The following is a 17,186-nucleotide window of genomic DNA, read 5'->3' on the forward strand; positions in this document are numbered from 1 at the left end:
CAGGCAAGGGTACTGGAGTGGGGTGCCATTGCCTTCTCCGTGACGGGGGTTGGTTGACGCCAAAAAATAGTATTTTTGGCCTCTGGGAGCATGCTTAGCTTCACCGAGTCTGAAACATGTCTCCAAACACTTGGGTGATCAGCTGCAGAGAGCACTTGGCAGAAATGCAATCATGGTCCCTTTAAACAGGGGGCGAAGCTCACCTGTATGTGCCACTTCCCAAACTCCCCTCCTGGCCACCTTTGCAAGAAGCCCAGTCCCCGCTCTCTGGGGAATCTATGGGGACTACATTACCCACAATGTTCAGAGTCGAGCGGCAGCAATGCTACCCAATGAGAGCTTAGAAAGAGGAGGCCGCGTAACGTGAGGGAGGAACTTCCTGCTTCCTCCGCTTGGGGGCCATGTTAGCTGTTCGCGGTTTTGTTTAACCGGTGTGAAAGGTTAGGGAATTCTGGGCCAATCCTGAGGTGACGGAATTGAAGAAGTCCGAGAGAGAGTTTCTGTCCCCGCTGCACAGAGGCGGGTCTCAGGCTCGACGCCGCCGCCGGGGGTGCCCCATCCCAGGCCTCGGATCGGGACCGCCGCGCCCGTCTACTCTCTCCTGTCCTGGCCCCGCCCCGCCCCCCAGAGTCCGATGGCAGCGGCAGCGGCAGCGGCGAAGAACCCGCTTCAGGTAAACGCTGGTCCTCCGAGCCCTGACCCCACCAGATATTAAAAACCTAGGGTCTAGGACGTGAGGCGGTCGTGGGTGGGACCCTGTTTCTGATAGTGTGATGGCGCGTGGGAGAGGGTGACAGGCAGAGGGACACCTGTTAAAAGGGCGAACCGAGCGCTGCGGCACCGAGACTGAATGGGTACCAGCGTCCCAGTCTTCAGGGCCAAGCAGGGGTATCGGGAGGCCTGAGCCCATCGAACCCCGCCATAGACTCATCCCTCAAGAGTTGGCGATTTCCACATTTCCTACGGCTACAGAGGCACTTTTTTTGGAGCCAGCACGCCAAGTGCTGTTGGGAGGGTGTCCCATTTCCTCACTGGCGCTGACCGCCAGCCACATGTTCTCTGGATTGTGGTTTCTTGAGATCTTTTGCTGCCTTGTCCCCAGTTTGGGATCTGGAAGCCTTGGAGAAACCCCACGGCCAGGGTTATATGAAGGGACTTTTGTTTCTGACAGCCATCATAAACAGGTATGAAAGGTCTTGAGTCTTCGTTGTGCGTGCAGGATTTTAGTTGTGGCACGAGGAATCTTTAGTTGCAGCATGCAGACTCTTAGTTGTGACTTGTGGGATCTAGTTTCCTGACCAGGGATTTTACCCCCGGTCCACTGCATTGGGAGCTTGGAGTCTTAGCCTGTGGACCACCAGAGAAGTCCCACGTTGTATTTTCTGATGTGAAGGATGAGGGAGTAAAACAGGATTCAGGTATACTTCTTGCGCATTGTTTTGTTTTGAGCAGGTATGATAATGGGAGCTCTGATGAGGAAGTTGGTAACAGGAGTAATATTCTCCAGAGATATTAGAAACTTCCGAGATGTTTCTGAGAGCATTAGGTGGTGGCATTAATTGAGCAGCTAAATACACAAGTCTAGAAGTCTGGGGTGTGGGACAGTGAGGAGGTGGTGATTATAGTCATGTTGCTGTTTGATCCAATCTCATAGATTATGCATACCTGAAAAGGGAATATCCTTGATGACACCAGGGTCCTGGAATTGGGACTTATGTGACCTGGGCCACATAAGTGGAATATCCAGGCACGAGTGTGTGGATCCCTCTATGCCAGGTCAACAACTTTGATACCTACCTACCCACCTCTTCCTGTAGATGACTGGTTCCAGTGATAAGTGGGACCATTTGAAGACGGTGGCATTAGTGGTGCCAGGGCCTGATTTCTTCTCTGAAATGGAGAGTTTGGGAGGGTGGATGTATGTGGGGGGGGCGGGCAGTGGGGGGTGGGAGGGAGTGGATAGTTGTTCTTGAGAAGGAGGCTATTTATGATTTCATCTGTCCTCATCTTGCCAGGTCAGTGTGACCTTTGAGGATGTGGCTGTGTACTTCTCCTGGGAGGAATGGGGTCTCCTTGATGATGCTCAGAGATGCCTGTACCACAGCGTGATGCTGGAAAACTTGTCACTTGTAATCTCCTTGGGTAAGACTGTCAAACTCATCTCTCCTTGAACTGTCTCTGCCCTTTTTTTTCCCAGGAGCATTCTGTCCTCACATCAGGACCCTGGACACTGCTTCCTTCCCCAGTTCCCTGGGTTGGTGCTGTGGTTGGTTGGGCTGAGATTTGTGCACTGTGTTCTCCTTCCTTTAGCATATCCAACACTAGCCTTCCTGTCAACTTGCACTCTTATTATTATTATTTTTTTAAATTCTTTTCATTATTCTTTTCCATTATAGTTTATCATAGATTTTGAATTCCTTGGTTCTTGTGTCATCAGAATGCCATGTATTTGATCATTGAGAGGGTGGAATTGGGTTGGAGAGCCCACAGAGTTTCACAGGATGTATATGAATCAAGCAAGATGGCTCAGATGGAGCCTGGCCCTGCATCGTAGCACGTAAGAGACATGATGACAGTGCTGTATTCAAACTGCAACAGAAACCTATTGTGTTTGACTAGAGTTTTGATTCCAGTGGCCACACTTCATTTGTGTCTTTCCTTCTTCCCCTTTCTTGATACTTTGCTGATTCATGACTTCTTTTGTCACTTATACTGTTACTTCCAACCTGTGGTTAACCTCACATTTCTGGACTTCTCTCTCACCTGTTTTTCTTACCACTGCATCTACAGTGCTTTCCATATTGGCCTCTGTGTATTGTTTCATGAGGTGTGCACACATTCTTAAATAGTCCTGCAACACCAGGTGCCCTATACAGTTGTATTTTCTTGGGTCTTGACACAGCTTTTTTAAAATTATTATTTAATTTTTATTCTTTTGAGTGTGTGTATGTGACACAGCCTTTTTATACAGTGTTCATGTGTCACCAAAAGACAAGTTCCTTTTGAAAGTTGGTTGTTGAGGAATGAATTGCAGACCCTGTCTCTCTGCTTTGTGTCCACCACATGGTTGTGCCCTTCACCTCATAAGGTCTCTCCCATTCTCTGATCTTGATAGCCCAGTAGTGCTAAGCAGCCCCATCCTCAACCAGAACCAACTCTTTGTTCCTGCAAACAATCGCATGGAGAGGTTCTTGGGTTTATTACACTGAACTTGTGTAGCAGTTACCGCCTCCCACCAAAGTCAGTGTGCACTTCACCAGCATTACTTGTTTTCAGGTTGTTGGCATGGAGCAGAGGATGAAGAGGCAACTTCTGAACAGAACATTTCTGTACGTGGACTGTCACAGGTCAGGATTCCCAAAGCAGGCATGTTCTCCCAGAAGGCCCATTTTTGTGAGCTATGTGACCTGGACTTGGGAGACATTTTGCACTTGACTGAGCATCAGAAGCAGAAACTGTATGATATTGGGGCATGGGAGAAACACTTGTATTTCAGTGTAAAACATCAGCATCGCAAGCAGCACATTGAAGAGAAATGCCTCAAAAGCAGGATGGGCAAAGCCTCATTTATGAACAACTGCAGATTTTTTGTGTTGGAGAAGTCAGTTTCCTGTGGGGAGTCCACACACACCAGGGATAAGTCAAACAGGAGAACTGAGTGTGGAGCAGCCTTTCACAGGGGGAAAACTCGTTACAGCCCTGGAGAATGCACTGAAGACTTCAGTTGCAGACATATACTTTCTCAGCACCAGAGAGTCCCCACTAGAGAAAAATGCTACACGTGCAGTGAATGTGGGAAATCTTTTAGCAAAAGCTACAGCCTCAATGACCATTGGCGAGTTCATACAGGAGAAAAGCCTTATGAGTGTGGGGAATGTGGGAAATCCTTTAGACAGAGCTCTAGCCTCATTCAGCATCGGAGAGTTCACACTGGAGCAAGACCTCACGAGTGTGATGAATGTGGAAAATTATTTAGCAACAAATCCAACCTCATTAAACATCGGAGAATTCATACTGGAGAAAGGCCGTATGAGTGTAGTGAATGTGGGAAATCCTTTAGTGAAAGCTCTGCACTCCTTCAACACCGGAGTGTTCACACTGGAGAAAGGCCTTATGAGTGCAGTGAATGTGGAAAATTCTTTACCTACCATTCCAGTCTCATAAAACACCAGAGAGTTCACTCTGGATCAAGGCCCTATGAGTGCAATGAATGTGGAAAATCCTTTACCCAAAACTCTAGCCTCATTGAACACCGCAGAGTTCATAGTGGAGAAAGGCCTTACAAGTGCAGCGAATGTGGGAAATCTTTTAGCCAAAGCTCTGCACTTCTGCAGCATCGGAGAGTTCACACTGGAGAAAGGCCTTATGAGTGCAGTGAATGTGGGAAATTCTTTACTTACAGCTCCAGTCTCTTAAAACACCAGAGAGTTCACACGGGATCAAGGCCTTATGAGTGTAGTGAATGTGGGAAATCTTTTACTCAAAACTCCAGCCTCATTAAACACAGGAGAATTCATACTGGAGAAAGGCCTTATGAGTGTAGTGAATGTGGGAAATCTTTTAGCCATAGCTCTAGCCTTATTAAACACCGAAGAGTTCACACTTGTTAAAGGCCTGATAAGTGCAGTGAGTTTGGGAAATCGTTTACTCATAAGTCCAGCTTCAGTGACCACTACAATGTTTACATCGGAGAAACGCTTTGTGCGTATTTGCATGTGGGAAATTAATCTTTAGGCTCCTAAAACAGAATAATGTCACGTTGGATGAACGCCTTGTGAGTATGGCAGACATGGGAAATCATGTAGCTTAAGTCTAGCTTCAGTATGCTCCAGAGAATTCAGTGGAGAAAGGCCTTATAAGTTCAGCAAATGTGAGAAAGCCTTCAGCTGAAGAACGTATCTCACTGGATACCACAAATTTCAAATGGGATAACTACCTTCAATGTGCAGGTATATATGATTTCTTTGTTGAGTGCAACAACACTGGAGGAGAGCCCTTATGAAGATGCCATTTGCCTGTTTTGAACCTCATTCATCCAAACATCCACTTAATTTCAGGTATGTGGGAACTGTGTTGCAGTTTTTAACCTGTCCAGAACCCGTGCCAGATTGATGTCACTGCCAGTTCTGTAGCAAAAATCATATCACCCCTAACCACCAGGCAGATTTCTATTGTGTGCAGCATTCACCCAGCCTAGTGTGTTCAGGGAAGGAAAGCCCAGTGCTGACCCATTTGTGGGATGATTCATGAGCAGCTTGAGCACTTAAGTCTTTGCCAGTTTTTTTCCCTCCGTGAGTTAAGACATGGACCTTACCCAGTTTTGGCCTAAAGGACTCTGCTGGTGATTTGAAAAGATGGGCTACACTTTTCAAGGATATTATTGGTTTCATTAGACTCTAGTGATGGGATTTTCCAGCCTCCAAGACATCAAACCGGGGAAGTCAGCCTTCCCTTGCTCTTGTTTGTAGAATAGTAAAGGTCTTACTGTTTAAGCCACCATTTATCTTAGCAGTTCCTTCACTGTATGGGGTGGTTTGTTGTTAATTGGGTTTGCTAGCCTAAAGAAATGAAATGCTCTGGTGAGGATCCCAAATTGTGTGCCTCAGTGGAGACGGTATGATGGCAGAATATGCCTCTCCAATTGTGGCCTAGGTTGTATTGCTGCTCAAAGCCTTCAACAAAAAATTGTAGGGCTTTTGGTCCTAATTTATAAATTGTATGCCATGCTATTTTTCAGGTTCAGAGTTCAAACTGAGGAAGGGGCTGTTTCTGATTGCTGTGACTACTCTCAGTGCTTCTGAGAGCAACATAAATTTGTTCTCTTGTTCACAGGCGATACTGCATCTTGCTCAGCACTGTTGAAGGAAATCTGTTCCCCAAGTTCTGCAGTGGAGCCCTGTGCCTTGATGTCCTGAATTCTGTAGAGTAACATCACTGATTTTAAGATTATAGAAACACTGGATTAGTGAAGGAGACTGCAGCATACTGATTAGAATGTGCGTCTTTCAAAAGGTCACTCAAAATGTTTAGTCACTATGGCTTTGGGGGATAAGCAGGTATGGAAATTCTCAGGACTTCCGAAATCTTTTATCTGTATAACTTAGGGCCTTGTCAAGGAAAATAATATAAAGGTTTTGTGGATTCCTCTGGCCTTTCTGGGCTGTTCACCTAAGGCCATTGTTGTGCCTTAGAACAAGGATAGAGAGGAGAGAGCTCCTTAGTCAGCTCTGTGAGATTTGTGACCCATCCAGTATCCATGTTGAATGAAGTTTCCACTTCAAAAATTGCTCACAAAAATTGCTCACCTGTTTTTGCTGCCACTGAGGCAAGTACTGAACTTGTCCGTTGAGTCAGTATGGTTGCCAAACCTGATGTTCTAAATGAGGAAATCCTGTCTCTATTTAAACTATACAATTTGGTGATTTTTTACATTTATGTAAGTCCATGAAACCATCAAACAATCATGATAGTTTCTGTCACCCCATACTTACCTTGAATCTCTTTGTCCTCCAAGCAGCCATTAATTTGCTTTTCATTATAACAGATTAGTTTGTATTTTCTAGAATTTTATATAATTGAAATCATGAAGTGTTTAGTCTTTTTTTTTTCCTTTGGGTACCCTTATATGACATGTTTATTTTGCAATTCATCAGTGGTGCTTATATGAGTAGTTCTTTTATATTATTGAGAATTATGTTCTATCACTGTACCACAATTTATTTATTCATCTGTTTATGGATATTATTTCTAGTTTTGGCTGTTACAAATAAAAGCCATATAGAAATTGGATATAGTTCTTCATATTGAATCGTTTCCTTTCTCTCATGCTGATACCTCAAAATGCAATACCTGAATAAGAGTGTAGGTGAATATATAACTTTTCCAGAAACACCAAATTGTCTTTTAAAATGATTGCTCCCTTTTGTATTCCTGCCTGCAGTGTGAGTTCCAGTTCTCTTATATCCTTGCTAAAGTGAATATGATTTGCTTTTAAAAATTTGACTGTTTGATTAAATGTATATAGCATTAGAGCACTGTGGTTTTAGTTTCATTTCCCTTATATTTCATAATGTTGAGCATAGTTGGTGTATAGGAGATACAGAAGAAGGGTCAACATATTAAACAGTTCAAAAGACTCAATAAGCCAAATCTGGATCATGGCAAATTCTAATGAACAAATGGCAAGTGAATAATATGATTAAAAGAAAATGTTAAGTGGGGGATTTCCCTAGCCATCCAGTGGCTAAGACTCGGCACTTCCACTGCTTGGGGTATGTGTTCAATCCTGGTTGGGGAACTAAGATTCCCACCAGCTGCATGGCCTGGCCAAAAGAAAGCCTCCAAGGAAATTCCAATAGATACTTCTACTCTAGGAGAACTTACCCTACCCACTGCCCACTAAGAGTAACTGAACTAATCAGTTTACCTTGAATACAACAGTTTATGGCCAAAGTTCTCAGCACGGCATTTTTTTTAAAAAAGGTGAGTGGTACATAGAGGTTAAAAAACTTGCAAGACACACCTACTTATTGCCTAAGATAAATTTTATATCCAGACTGCAGTCAGTCTACATTAAGTAATGAATGCAACTGACACAATTCAGCACTTAAAATTTTAAATATTTTGATTTTATGTAACAAAATTATTGGAATTATATAAGGATCTTTACATTTTAGAAATACCTCCTGAAGAGGTTATGTGTGAAATGACATGGTGTCTGTGATTATAAATAAAATAAACCACTAAGTGCATAGGGATAGATAAAATAAGAACAACCATAAAAAGATAAATAGGGAATTCCCTGGCAATCCAGTGGTTAGGACTCCATGCTTCCACCGCAGAGGGCCTGAGTTTGATCCCTGGTTGGGGAACTAAGATTCTGCAAGCTGTGTAGTGTAGGATAAATAATGACAGACGTTACTTCCTAGTGGTCTTCTATTTTTGGATATATGTGAAAGCAGCCATTACAAAGGGTATAGTATGTGCTGTTAACTTTGGTGAGAAGGATAAATTTAAAAGGCCAGGAGGAAACTGAGTTTTGAAACTCTGAATGTAAATGTCAAAATGGATATTTTAAACATAAGCAAACTTGTCACTTCCTGATCTTGTTTTTATTTTAATAGCTATCATTTTTCGTGTTTATGTGGCCATATTATTCCATTTTATTTTATCTGATACACAAAATCCTACATAGATTTCAAGGTCATTTGTAACTTTAAAGTAGAAAAAATAGCATTAACATAAAAAATGAGAACAGGAAAAAGCCTTAGATATCATGATTCCCACTTTCCTTCTTAAGCAGATAAGTAAATTAGGGCCCAGAAAGGAGAAGTGAGTGACTTGGAGAGCTTGTTAGTAGCAGACTTGGAAATAAACCCAGGCTTAGTAACCCCTTGGTCCAGTGTTTTGTGTTTTTTCATATTCACAGTTTTAACTTTTTTATTTAAAGTTTTTATTTTTTAGAGCAGTTTAGGTTCATAACAAAATTAAGAGGAAAGTGTCCTGCTGCTGCACATGCATCACCTCCATTACCAACATCCCCCACCAGAGTGGTCCTGTTATAATTGAGGAACCTACACTGATTCATTTTCGTCACCCAGTGTTTATATAGTTCATATGAGGGTTTACTGTGGGTGATGTATATTCTGAGTTTGAATATATTTGAACAAATTTATAATTGGTGGCTTAGTAGTAAAGAATCTGCCTGCCAATATGGGAGACACGGGTTCAATCCATGGGTTGGGAAGATCCCCTAGAGGAGGAAACGGCAACCCACTCTATCAGTATTCTTGCCTGGGAAATTTCATGGACAGAGGCGCCTGGTAGGGCGTGGGGTTGCAAAGGATTGGACACAACTTAGTTTCTAAACAATAACCAGTGCATCACTATAGGATCACATAGAGTAGTTTCACTACCCTAAAATTCCTCTATTCTGTGTATTCATCCCTCCCCACATTGCCTGGGAGCCAGTGATCTTTTATTACATCTCCATAGTTTAGCCTTTCCCAGAATGCCATATAGTTGGAACCATACAGTATATGGCTTTTTCAGATGGCTGTTTTTACTTACTAACATGCATTTTAAGTTTCCTCCGTAAAACAAATCAAAAAGTTTCCTCCATCGTGGCTTGATAGTGCGTTTCTTTTTAAAACTGAATGATGTTCCATTGTCTGGATATACCACCATTTATCCATTCACCTATTGAAGGAGACATCTTGGTTGCTTCCAGATTTTGGCGATTATGAATAAAGCTACTATAAACAATTATGTACAGGTTTTTGTGTGAACATAAGTTCTAGAGTCCTTTGGGTAGATACCAAGGTGTCCTATTGCTGGTAAGAGTATGTTAGTTTCCTAAGAAGCTGCCAATGTTTCTTCCAAGGTGGCCATACTGTTCTTACCAGCAGTGAATGAATGAGTTCCTGTTGTTCCACATTGTCACCAGCATTTGGTGTTTCAGTGTATATATAGTTTGGAGTTTAATAGATGTGCAATGGTACTCATTGTGAAGAATTTTTGCATCAGTGCTCATGGTCTGAAATTTTCTTCTGGTATCTTTTGTTTGGGTGTTATGGCAATGCTAGTCTCTAAGAATGAGTTAGGAATTATTCCTTTTGTTTCTGTCCTCTGAAAGAGAATTTGCATAATTTCTTCCTTAAACATTTACTGGAATACACCAGTGAACCCATTTTAGTATGTTGTATTCTGTTTTAGGAAGTTATTAATTACTGATTCAGTTTTCTCTGTTGCTTTATCTTTTTCTATTCCTATTACTCATAATTTACAGCTTTTGCAGTTGTCCTACAGTTGAGTATTCTGTTTTGTCCCACCCCCAGTTTTGGTGGTTTCTATTGAGATACTCTCAAGTCAGAATCTTTTCTTCACTATATCCAGTCTACAAATAAGCTTATTGAAAGCATTCTTTACTTTTGTTACAGAATTGTTTATCTGTATCATTTCTTCTTGGCTCTATGGTAGAATTTCCATCGCAGTTAATATTGCATGTCTGTTCATCTACTTTATCCAGAAGAGCACTGAACATATAAATTGTTTTAAATTCCTGGTCTCATAATTCCATATGTCTGACTTGTCTTGAGTCTGATTCTGATACTTGCTCTGTCCAGACCTTTTTTTTTCTTTTTCTCTTCAAACTTTGAAAAAAAATTTCATTATGCCTTATACTTTTTTCTTAATAGCTAAGTATCATGTACTCAGTAAATGGAACTACAATCAACAGGTGATTTTAAGGTCTGGGGAGAGGGGAAGTGTTCTGTAGTCCTATGATTAGTTATCAGTATTTCTTTTTCTTTTTGCATTATAACTTCCTCATTAACCTATGGGAACCTTAAGAATGATTTCTATTTTTTTTTTAGGAACGATTTCTTAAAAGTTCCAAAACATAGGAAGTTTTGTTTGTGGTTTAAAGTTTTAAGTTAAAAAAAATAATTTAAATTGACACATAACATAGATCTCAATGTATTTGCCTTTTCAGTCTCTCCTCTGCATTAGGTGGAACAAGGTGGCTGGAGTTGTGCATTTTCCTTCTTCCAGGTCACTTAGGCTCTGATAAAACATAAGGCTCTGCTTTAAAAGTTCCTCCTTCAGCACACTTTGTGTAAAAAACAAAATGCTTTGAACTAGTTGAATATGGTTCCTTTTCCTTTCTCCTGGCTGAGATCACTCTTGGAGATAAAAATGTCAATAGAGGTGTGGGTTTTCCCCCCATGATTTGGTTCCCCTGAGTTTTTGTTTCTCTGAAGCTCAAACAACCGCACAATTGCATGCATCTCACGCTAGTAAAGTAATGCTCAAAATTCTCCAAGCCAGGCTTCAGCAGTACGTGAACCGTGAACTTCCAGATGTTCAAGCTGGTTTTAGAAAAGGCAGAGGAACCAGAGACCAAATTGCCAACATCCACTGGATCATTGAAAAAGCAAGAGAGTTCCAGAAAAATGTCTGTTTCTGCTTTATTGACTAGGCCAAAGCCTTTGACTGTGTGGGTCCTCACTAGGAAGTCTATCTAAGCCCGGTCCCTCTTTGTCCTGTTTGTATCCCTCTCGTCCACTCTTTCGCTTTCCTCTACAGTGTTCTGAATTGGCTGAAGTACTTCAGTGTGTCTTGAATTTGCAGTTTCTTGTGGAGGAGACATTCTTAGAAAATGGATGTTCAGTCTGGTTGTTCAAATCTCTGGCATTGTCAGACTTCTCAGATTCCAGGTGGGAAAATAAAACTTTGCTAGATCATTCTTCCCCTCTGCACATACAGACACTCCCATCTTTTAACTGACCCAAGAGCTGCAAACTATGATTTGAAAAAGTCTGCTAGACCTCACTTGAAATATATTTGTAGGTTAACAAAACTCAGTTGAAAGGAAAAGAAAACTTTTGAAAAGGATGTGTTGATATCTGGGGAAAAAAATTGTCCTAACATAGGATGAAAGAAAGATAGCCATTAATCTTTTTTTTTTAATTTTTATTTTTGCCATTAATGCTTTACAAAGATTAGGCTCTTTATTTTTTATTTATCCTTTATTGAATTACAGTTTACAATGTTTTTTGGGCAGTCTGTTTATATTGCTACATAAATTCTTAGTGAAAGATATTTTTGAAGGAAAAATGATTAAAATGTGATTTTGAATAATGGCCTTGACTTTCAGGTTACCAGATAAGAAGAAGCAGGAAACTCAAGAGAATTTGCTTTCAAGAGTCTTCAAACATTTTTTTATGTATGTAGATGTTTACAAATTATGTATTTTTAAAGTTGCTCATCATATTGACTTTCTGAACAAATTAAATTGATTTAATAATTTTATTTGACAAATGGAATTACCTTTTGCTGATTTTATCACCATGTTTAAAAATGTGTAATCACAGTATTGTAGTTTAATAAGACTTAAGATTTAGTTTCTAATGATTTCAGATTTATAAATTACATGCATTGAATTTATGGGTCAACTAAGTTATTTCCACAAATTATTCTATTTCCTTAGTTCAATGTCTGAACATGAAGCATTCTTCATTCTGTCTCAACCCCTCTATCTTTCCTGAATGTTCACTCAGCTTCCCAATACCAACTTATCTCTCTCACTGGAATACTCTGCCTAACACTGAATATATAGTAAGTTTTTCTCAAGGTATCTTTTCTTCAGCCTTCAGACTAGGTCAAGTCCACTACTTGTATTTTGTCATAATCACCGAAACTTGACCTTCCAGCATTTACAGTAATTTAGATTATGTAATAATTGGTAAGACTGTGCACTGGCTCAATTGTCTTTTTGTTTTTTAAACCAAAGCTAAGATGCCACCAATTATAAAACAGGCCATTCTTTTACAGTGCATGCATGCTCAGTCGAGTCAGACTCTTTGTGACCCCACAGACTCCTGTCCATGGAATTTCCCAGGCAAGAATACTAGAGTGGGTTGCCATTTCCGTCTCCAGGGAATCTTCCCAACCCAGGGATCAAACCCGAGTGTCCTGTGGCTCCTGAATTGGCAGGAGAATACTTTACAGTAAGCCACATAACCTGTTGTGCTCTTAAATGCTCAAATGAATCCCTGCCTTTTCCTTCTTAAATTGCAGCACCTACAACTACATCATTTATAATTTTTATTCACCTTACAAAGAAGAAAATATTTTGAATTGCTGACCCCTGGTTTTCCACACTGCCTATGACCCTCTCCAGCAGACCCAGAAACTCCCTTAGTCCAAGTCAGGGAGATGGTGGTGTTTTGAATTGTTAAAAATATGTATCACATAACATTATTTTGCTATTTATAAGTGGCAGTAAGTACATTTACATTCTCCTTGTGTTAAAACTATTAAATCAATCTTTAAAACAGCCCTAGTGGGAATTCCTTGGTGGTTCAGTGGTTAGGTTTCAACATTTCCCCCACCAGGGCCCAGGTTCAATCCCTGTTCGGGAACAAAGATACCATAAGCTGTGTAGCTCGGCATAAAAATTAAAAAATAAAACATAAAATGCCCTTGTATCACAACTCAGAGTCACACTTGGCATAAAGAGAGCACCCACCTTCATTCAGAGGTGCCATTTGTGGGGTTCAGTCATGTTTATCCATCTTCCTTTCTCTTTTCAGTGGGGAGGAGGGAGAGTGTGACATTCAGAAGTGGCTAGATGGTAGTGTAAATTCAAAATGACCTGCATATCAAATCAATACACATTCAGAAATCTTTCAGAGTCCCTTAGAGTCTGACCTTAGAGTCAGTCAGTCCCATGTGCTGGAGTCCCAGTATCTATAACTAATCTCCGTGTTTTTCTAACCTTCTCTTTCCCTATTTTTGCTTGATGGTCCAGTGACTAAGATTCCATGCTCCCAATGCAGGAGCCCCAGGTTCCAGGTTTAATCCCTTGTTGGGGAACTAGATCCCACATGCCAAAAGTAAGACCCAACACAGCCAAGTAAATAAATAAAAATTTTTTAAAAAAGGAAAGAAGGCTTCTATTTTAAAAAAGAGAATTCTGATGCTTACAGACAACTCACTGGTGTGGAATGTTGGTAGGAGAGTGGCAAAGGAGAAGGCTCTGAGTTTCTCTCTCTCTGGCTCTTGTTTGTGGGGAGTGGGGTTAGGCAGGGACCAGCAGTGGCAGAGGAGGGGGCATTCTGGACTCTCTATTCTAAATTTTACTGTGAACCTAAACTCCTCTTTAAAAAACGCAATACAGAGTTGAATTTTTGTGAACACTTCTTTCAACATACACGCTTTCAGTATTTTCACCTAACATCCCCAAATCGCTCCCAACACTGTTCTCTCTTGCCATTGACACCAGCGACTTATTTGGTGAACATCACAATGCTCACTTGCCATCTATCATTGTACTGGACTTCCTAACAGCTGTACGGAAGGAAAAATTCTCTCCCCTCTTAGTGTCTGTGGCTGGGCCCAGAGTTGAAACTGACAAAAGGCAGATTAACAGGAGTAGGGCATACATATTTTATTAAATGTTTACGTGTCCATGGGAGCATTCATGAAAGAATAAAGACCCAAATATGCCAAGAACAGTAAGCTTCTACACCTCTTAGTCAAAGGATCAATTTTTGAAGAATTGAGAAGGAAAGGGGGTTTGGGCTGTGGGTATTTCATGGTGAAGAAATAGAAGATAGGGATGAGATTAACAAGGTTTGTTAAACTGAGCACAGACTGCTCAGTCCCCAGTTCTCCCTTTCACAACCGTGTTTCCTGTCCCTGGTGTTTAAAAATGTCTTCCTCCGGGGAAAGGGAGGGTGCATTTCACATGGGAGCTTTATCTCCTGCTCTCAGGAAGACAGAGGAGAGAGCGTCCTCCTCGCACCTGCTGCGTCATAGCTGCCTGGAATTCAAAATAATTGCTGTGCCAGGGCTTCCCTGGTGGTCCAGTGGTTAGAGAGTCCACCTGCCAATGCAGGGGATGTGGTGGGGGGTCCCTGGTCTGGGAAGATCCCACTTGCCACGGAGCAGCGCAGCCCATGTGCTGCAGCTACTGAGCCTGTGCTCTAGAGCTGGTGAGCCCACAGCCCACACTCTGAAACAAGATAAGCTGCCGCAGTGAGAAGCCTATGACCCCAGTGAAGAGCAGCCCATGCTCACTGCAATGGGAGAAAGCCCACGCACAGCAACAAAGATCCAGCACAGCCTTAAATATAAATAAATTAATCTTTAAAAACTAACAAGCAAAAAAAATTTGATGTACCAAAGTGTGGGGGACACTTAGGGGTGAAATGTCCTGGTTTCCTTCAGAGCAGTAGGGGTGAGGGACTTGCTAGCCTTGGTTTCTTGGGTTCCTGATGCTAGATACTTCCTTCATTGTTGCCTTTCTTGATGCTCCTACATAGCACTGCTTGCCAGCATCATCTCTTCCGCCTCAATGTTAAAACTTGAAGTGCTCCACCCTGGGCCCTAAAGTCCATAACTGAAATGATTTTAAAAATAACCTTAGTGATCTAGTTTGTTTTAAGGCATTATGACCCCCAGATTTTATCTCCTTCCAGAATGAGCTATACAACCATCTGGTTGTGTTTTCTGACTTGGATGCTTCATAGAAATGACGTATTAAAAGTGGTCCAGCACGAAAATCCTGTTCTTTCTTACCCTGGGTGGGCCACAGACTGCGCCATGTCTGAATGGATTCCACCACTCTTCACCTAGTGACTCTGTTCTAGACTCCAGAAGTGTGCCCTTATCCTGTATTTCCACATGACATAGACAACCCATTGCCCAGTCCTGTCCATTCTTCCTTCCATTTGTATCTCCAAACACTTCTAGTTCCTCAACTACCCCCTTGTTGCTGTTGTTCAGTCACTAAGTTATGTCCAGCTCTTGGCTGACAATATTGAGTATAGCACTTAACAGCAGCATCTTTTAGGATTTTCAATAGCTCACCTGGAATTCCGTCACCTCCACTAGCTTTGTTCCTAGTAATGCTTCCTAAGGCTCACTTGACTTCACAGCTACCCCTGCCACCAACTAATTTATTTAACCACTCCTTGAAGGAATCCATGTTTCCAGTTTGGTGCTCTGATGAACAAGAGGTGCTAAGGCCATGCAAGTTCAAGATTTTTCGGGATGATAAATGTTATTCGTCAGGGAAGGATTGGGGGAGCTCCTCCAGACCACCCTCCTATTTGATGCCTCACTTCCTAGAAGAACTCACATGATCCCACAAAGGACTTCCTTCCTGCAGGCGAAACTGCTATCCCATGGTCCATGGCCCAAGGCCCTGCAAGTTATTAGCCTCAACTAAACAAGAACACTCATCAGGTATTCCAAGGGCTTCCTGAGAGCCAGGCAAGGCCAGACTTTTCTTTGGAATGTGCAGGTTTTGCACATTGTAGACCTGCTGAGTCAATCATCTACTACACTATTTTAATTTGACTGGGATTGAGTTTCTGGATTGTGTGGTACTTGGAAGGTTTTTTGTTGTTTGTGTTTGTAAACCACCACTGTTTTCCATAGTGGCTGTACCACTTGACATCACCACTAAGATGAATGATTGGATCTTCCCTTGACCTCAGCATTTTGCTACTGTTCTGTATTTTGTTTCAGGCGTTCTGAGGGATCTGCCTAGATTTTCATTTGCATTCCCAGGAAATGCCTCATAGCTTTTCATATGCTTATTTGCCATTTAATTGTATCTCCTTCTCTTGGGAAAAATACATTATGTGTGTTTTATCTATTCTGTATTTGGATTTTTTTTAAGATAACACCATGACGTTTTGAGAATTTTTCATATTCATATCTGACGTGTGGTTTGCACATGTTTTCTCTCCTGGCCTTTGTCCTTGGTCCTTTCATCCTCTTCACAAGGTGCTTCAGAGCCTAGGCTTTTAATTTTGACAACTTTCAGTGTCTGCATTTCTTTTTATGGGTCACACATCTGGTGTCAAATTTTAAAATCACTGGGCCTGACCCTGGGCTTCTCTGGTGGCTCAGTGGTAAAGAATCCACCTGAGATGCAGGAGTCACAGGAGACACAGGTTCTCTGCCTGGGTTGGGAAGATCCCCTGAAGGAGGAAATGGCAACCCACTCCAGTATTCTTGCCTGGAGAGTCCCATGGACAGAGGAGCCTGGTGGGTTACATTCTGTAAGGTTGCAAAGAGTTGGACATGACTAAAGTGACTTAGCATGCATGCACACCTGACCCTAGATCCCCAGTTTTTCTCTTGGGATTTTTTTTCCTCTAAAGTGGAAAACTACAACTAGAGAAACCTTGTGTGCAGCAAGGAAAACCAGCACAACCAAAAAAAAGGCCTCTGCTCAAAATGACAGAATTCATTCATCCAGGAAATCCCTGCTGGTTCAGTGGTTAGGATGCGGTGCTTTTACTGCTGAAGACCCGGATTCAATTTCAGGTTGGGAAACGAAGATCCTGCAAGCCATGTGGCTCTGCCAAAGTAAACAAACCTCACCTTCCCACAAATGAAACCATTAATTCATTGTTTTTTATGAATCCTTATATTTTTTTAAAAAAATAAGGCTCTATTTATTTATTTTTATTTTACTTTTTGGCTATGATAGATCTTCATTACCCTTCATGCCGGAGTGCGGGCTTCTCATTGCGGTGGCTTCTCTTGTTGCAGGGCACCAGCTCTAGGCAAGGGGGCTTCAGGAGCTGCGGCACATCTGGTCAGTAGCTGGTGCCTCATTGTGCTTAGTTGCCCTGTGGTGTTTGGAATCTTCCTGGACCAGGAGT

The 17,186-nt window shown here is 41.8% G+C and overlaps 1 protein-coding gene across 1 annotated transcript; it reads left to right on the plus strand.

Annotated features, from left to right (window-relative positions):
- On the plus strand, positions 1-6,796 carry LOC122692674 (zinc finger protein 154-like). Its single transcript, XM_043900479.1, is given in 4 exon segments — positions 1-673; positions 2,016-2,142; positions 3,277-4,604; positions 4,606-6,796. Coding segments are annotated over 4 exon segments (1,623 nt in total). The 5' UTR covers positions 1-634; the 3' UTR covers positions 4,735-6,796.
- Positions 6,797-17,186: the final 10,390 nt, after the last annotated feature.

The sequence above is a fragment of the Cervus elaphus genome, chromosome 4, assembly GCF_910594005.1.
Source record: "Cervus elaphus chromosome 4, mCerEla1.1, whole genome shotgun sequence".
Taxonomy (NCBI): domain Eukaryota; kingdom Metazoa; phylum Chordata; class Mammalia; order Artiodactyla; family Cervidae; genus Cervus; species Cervus elaphus.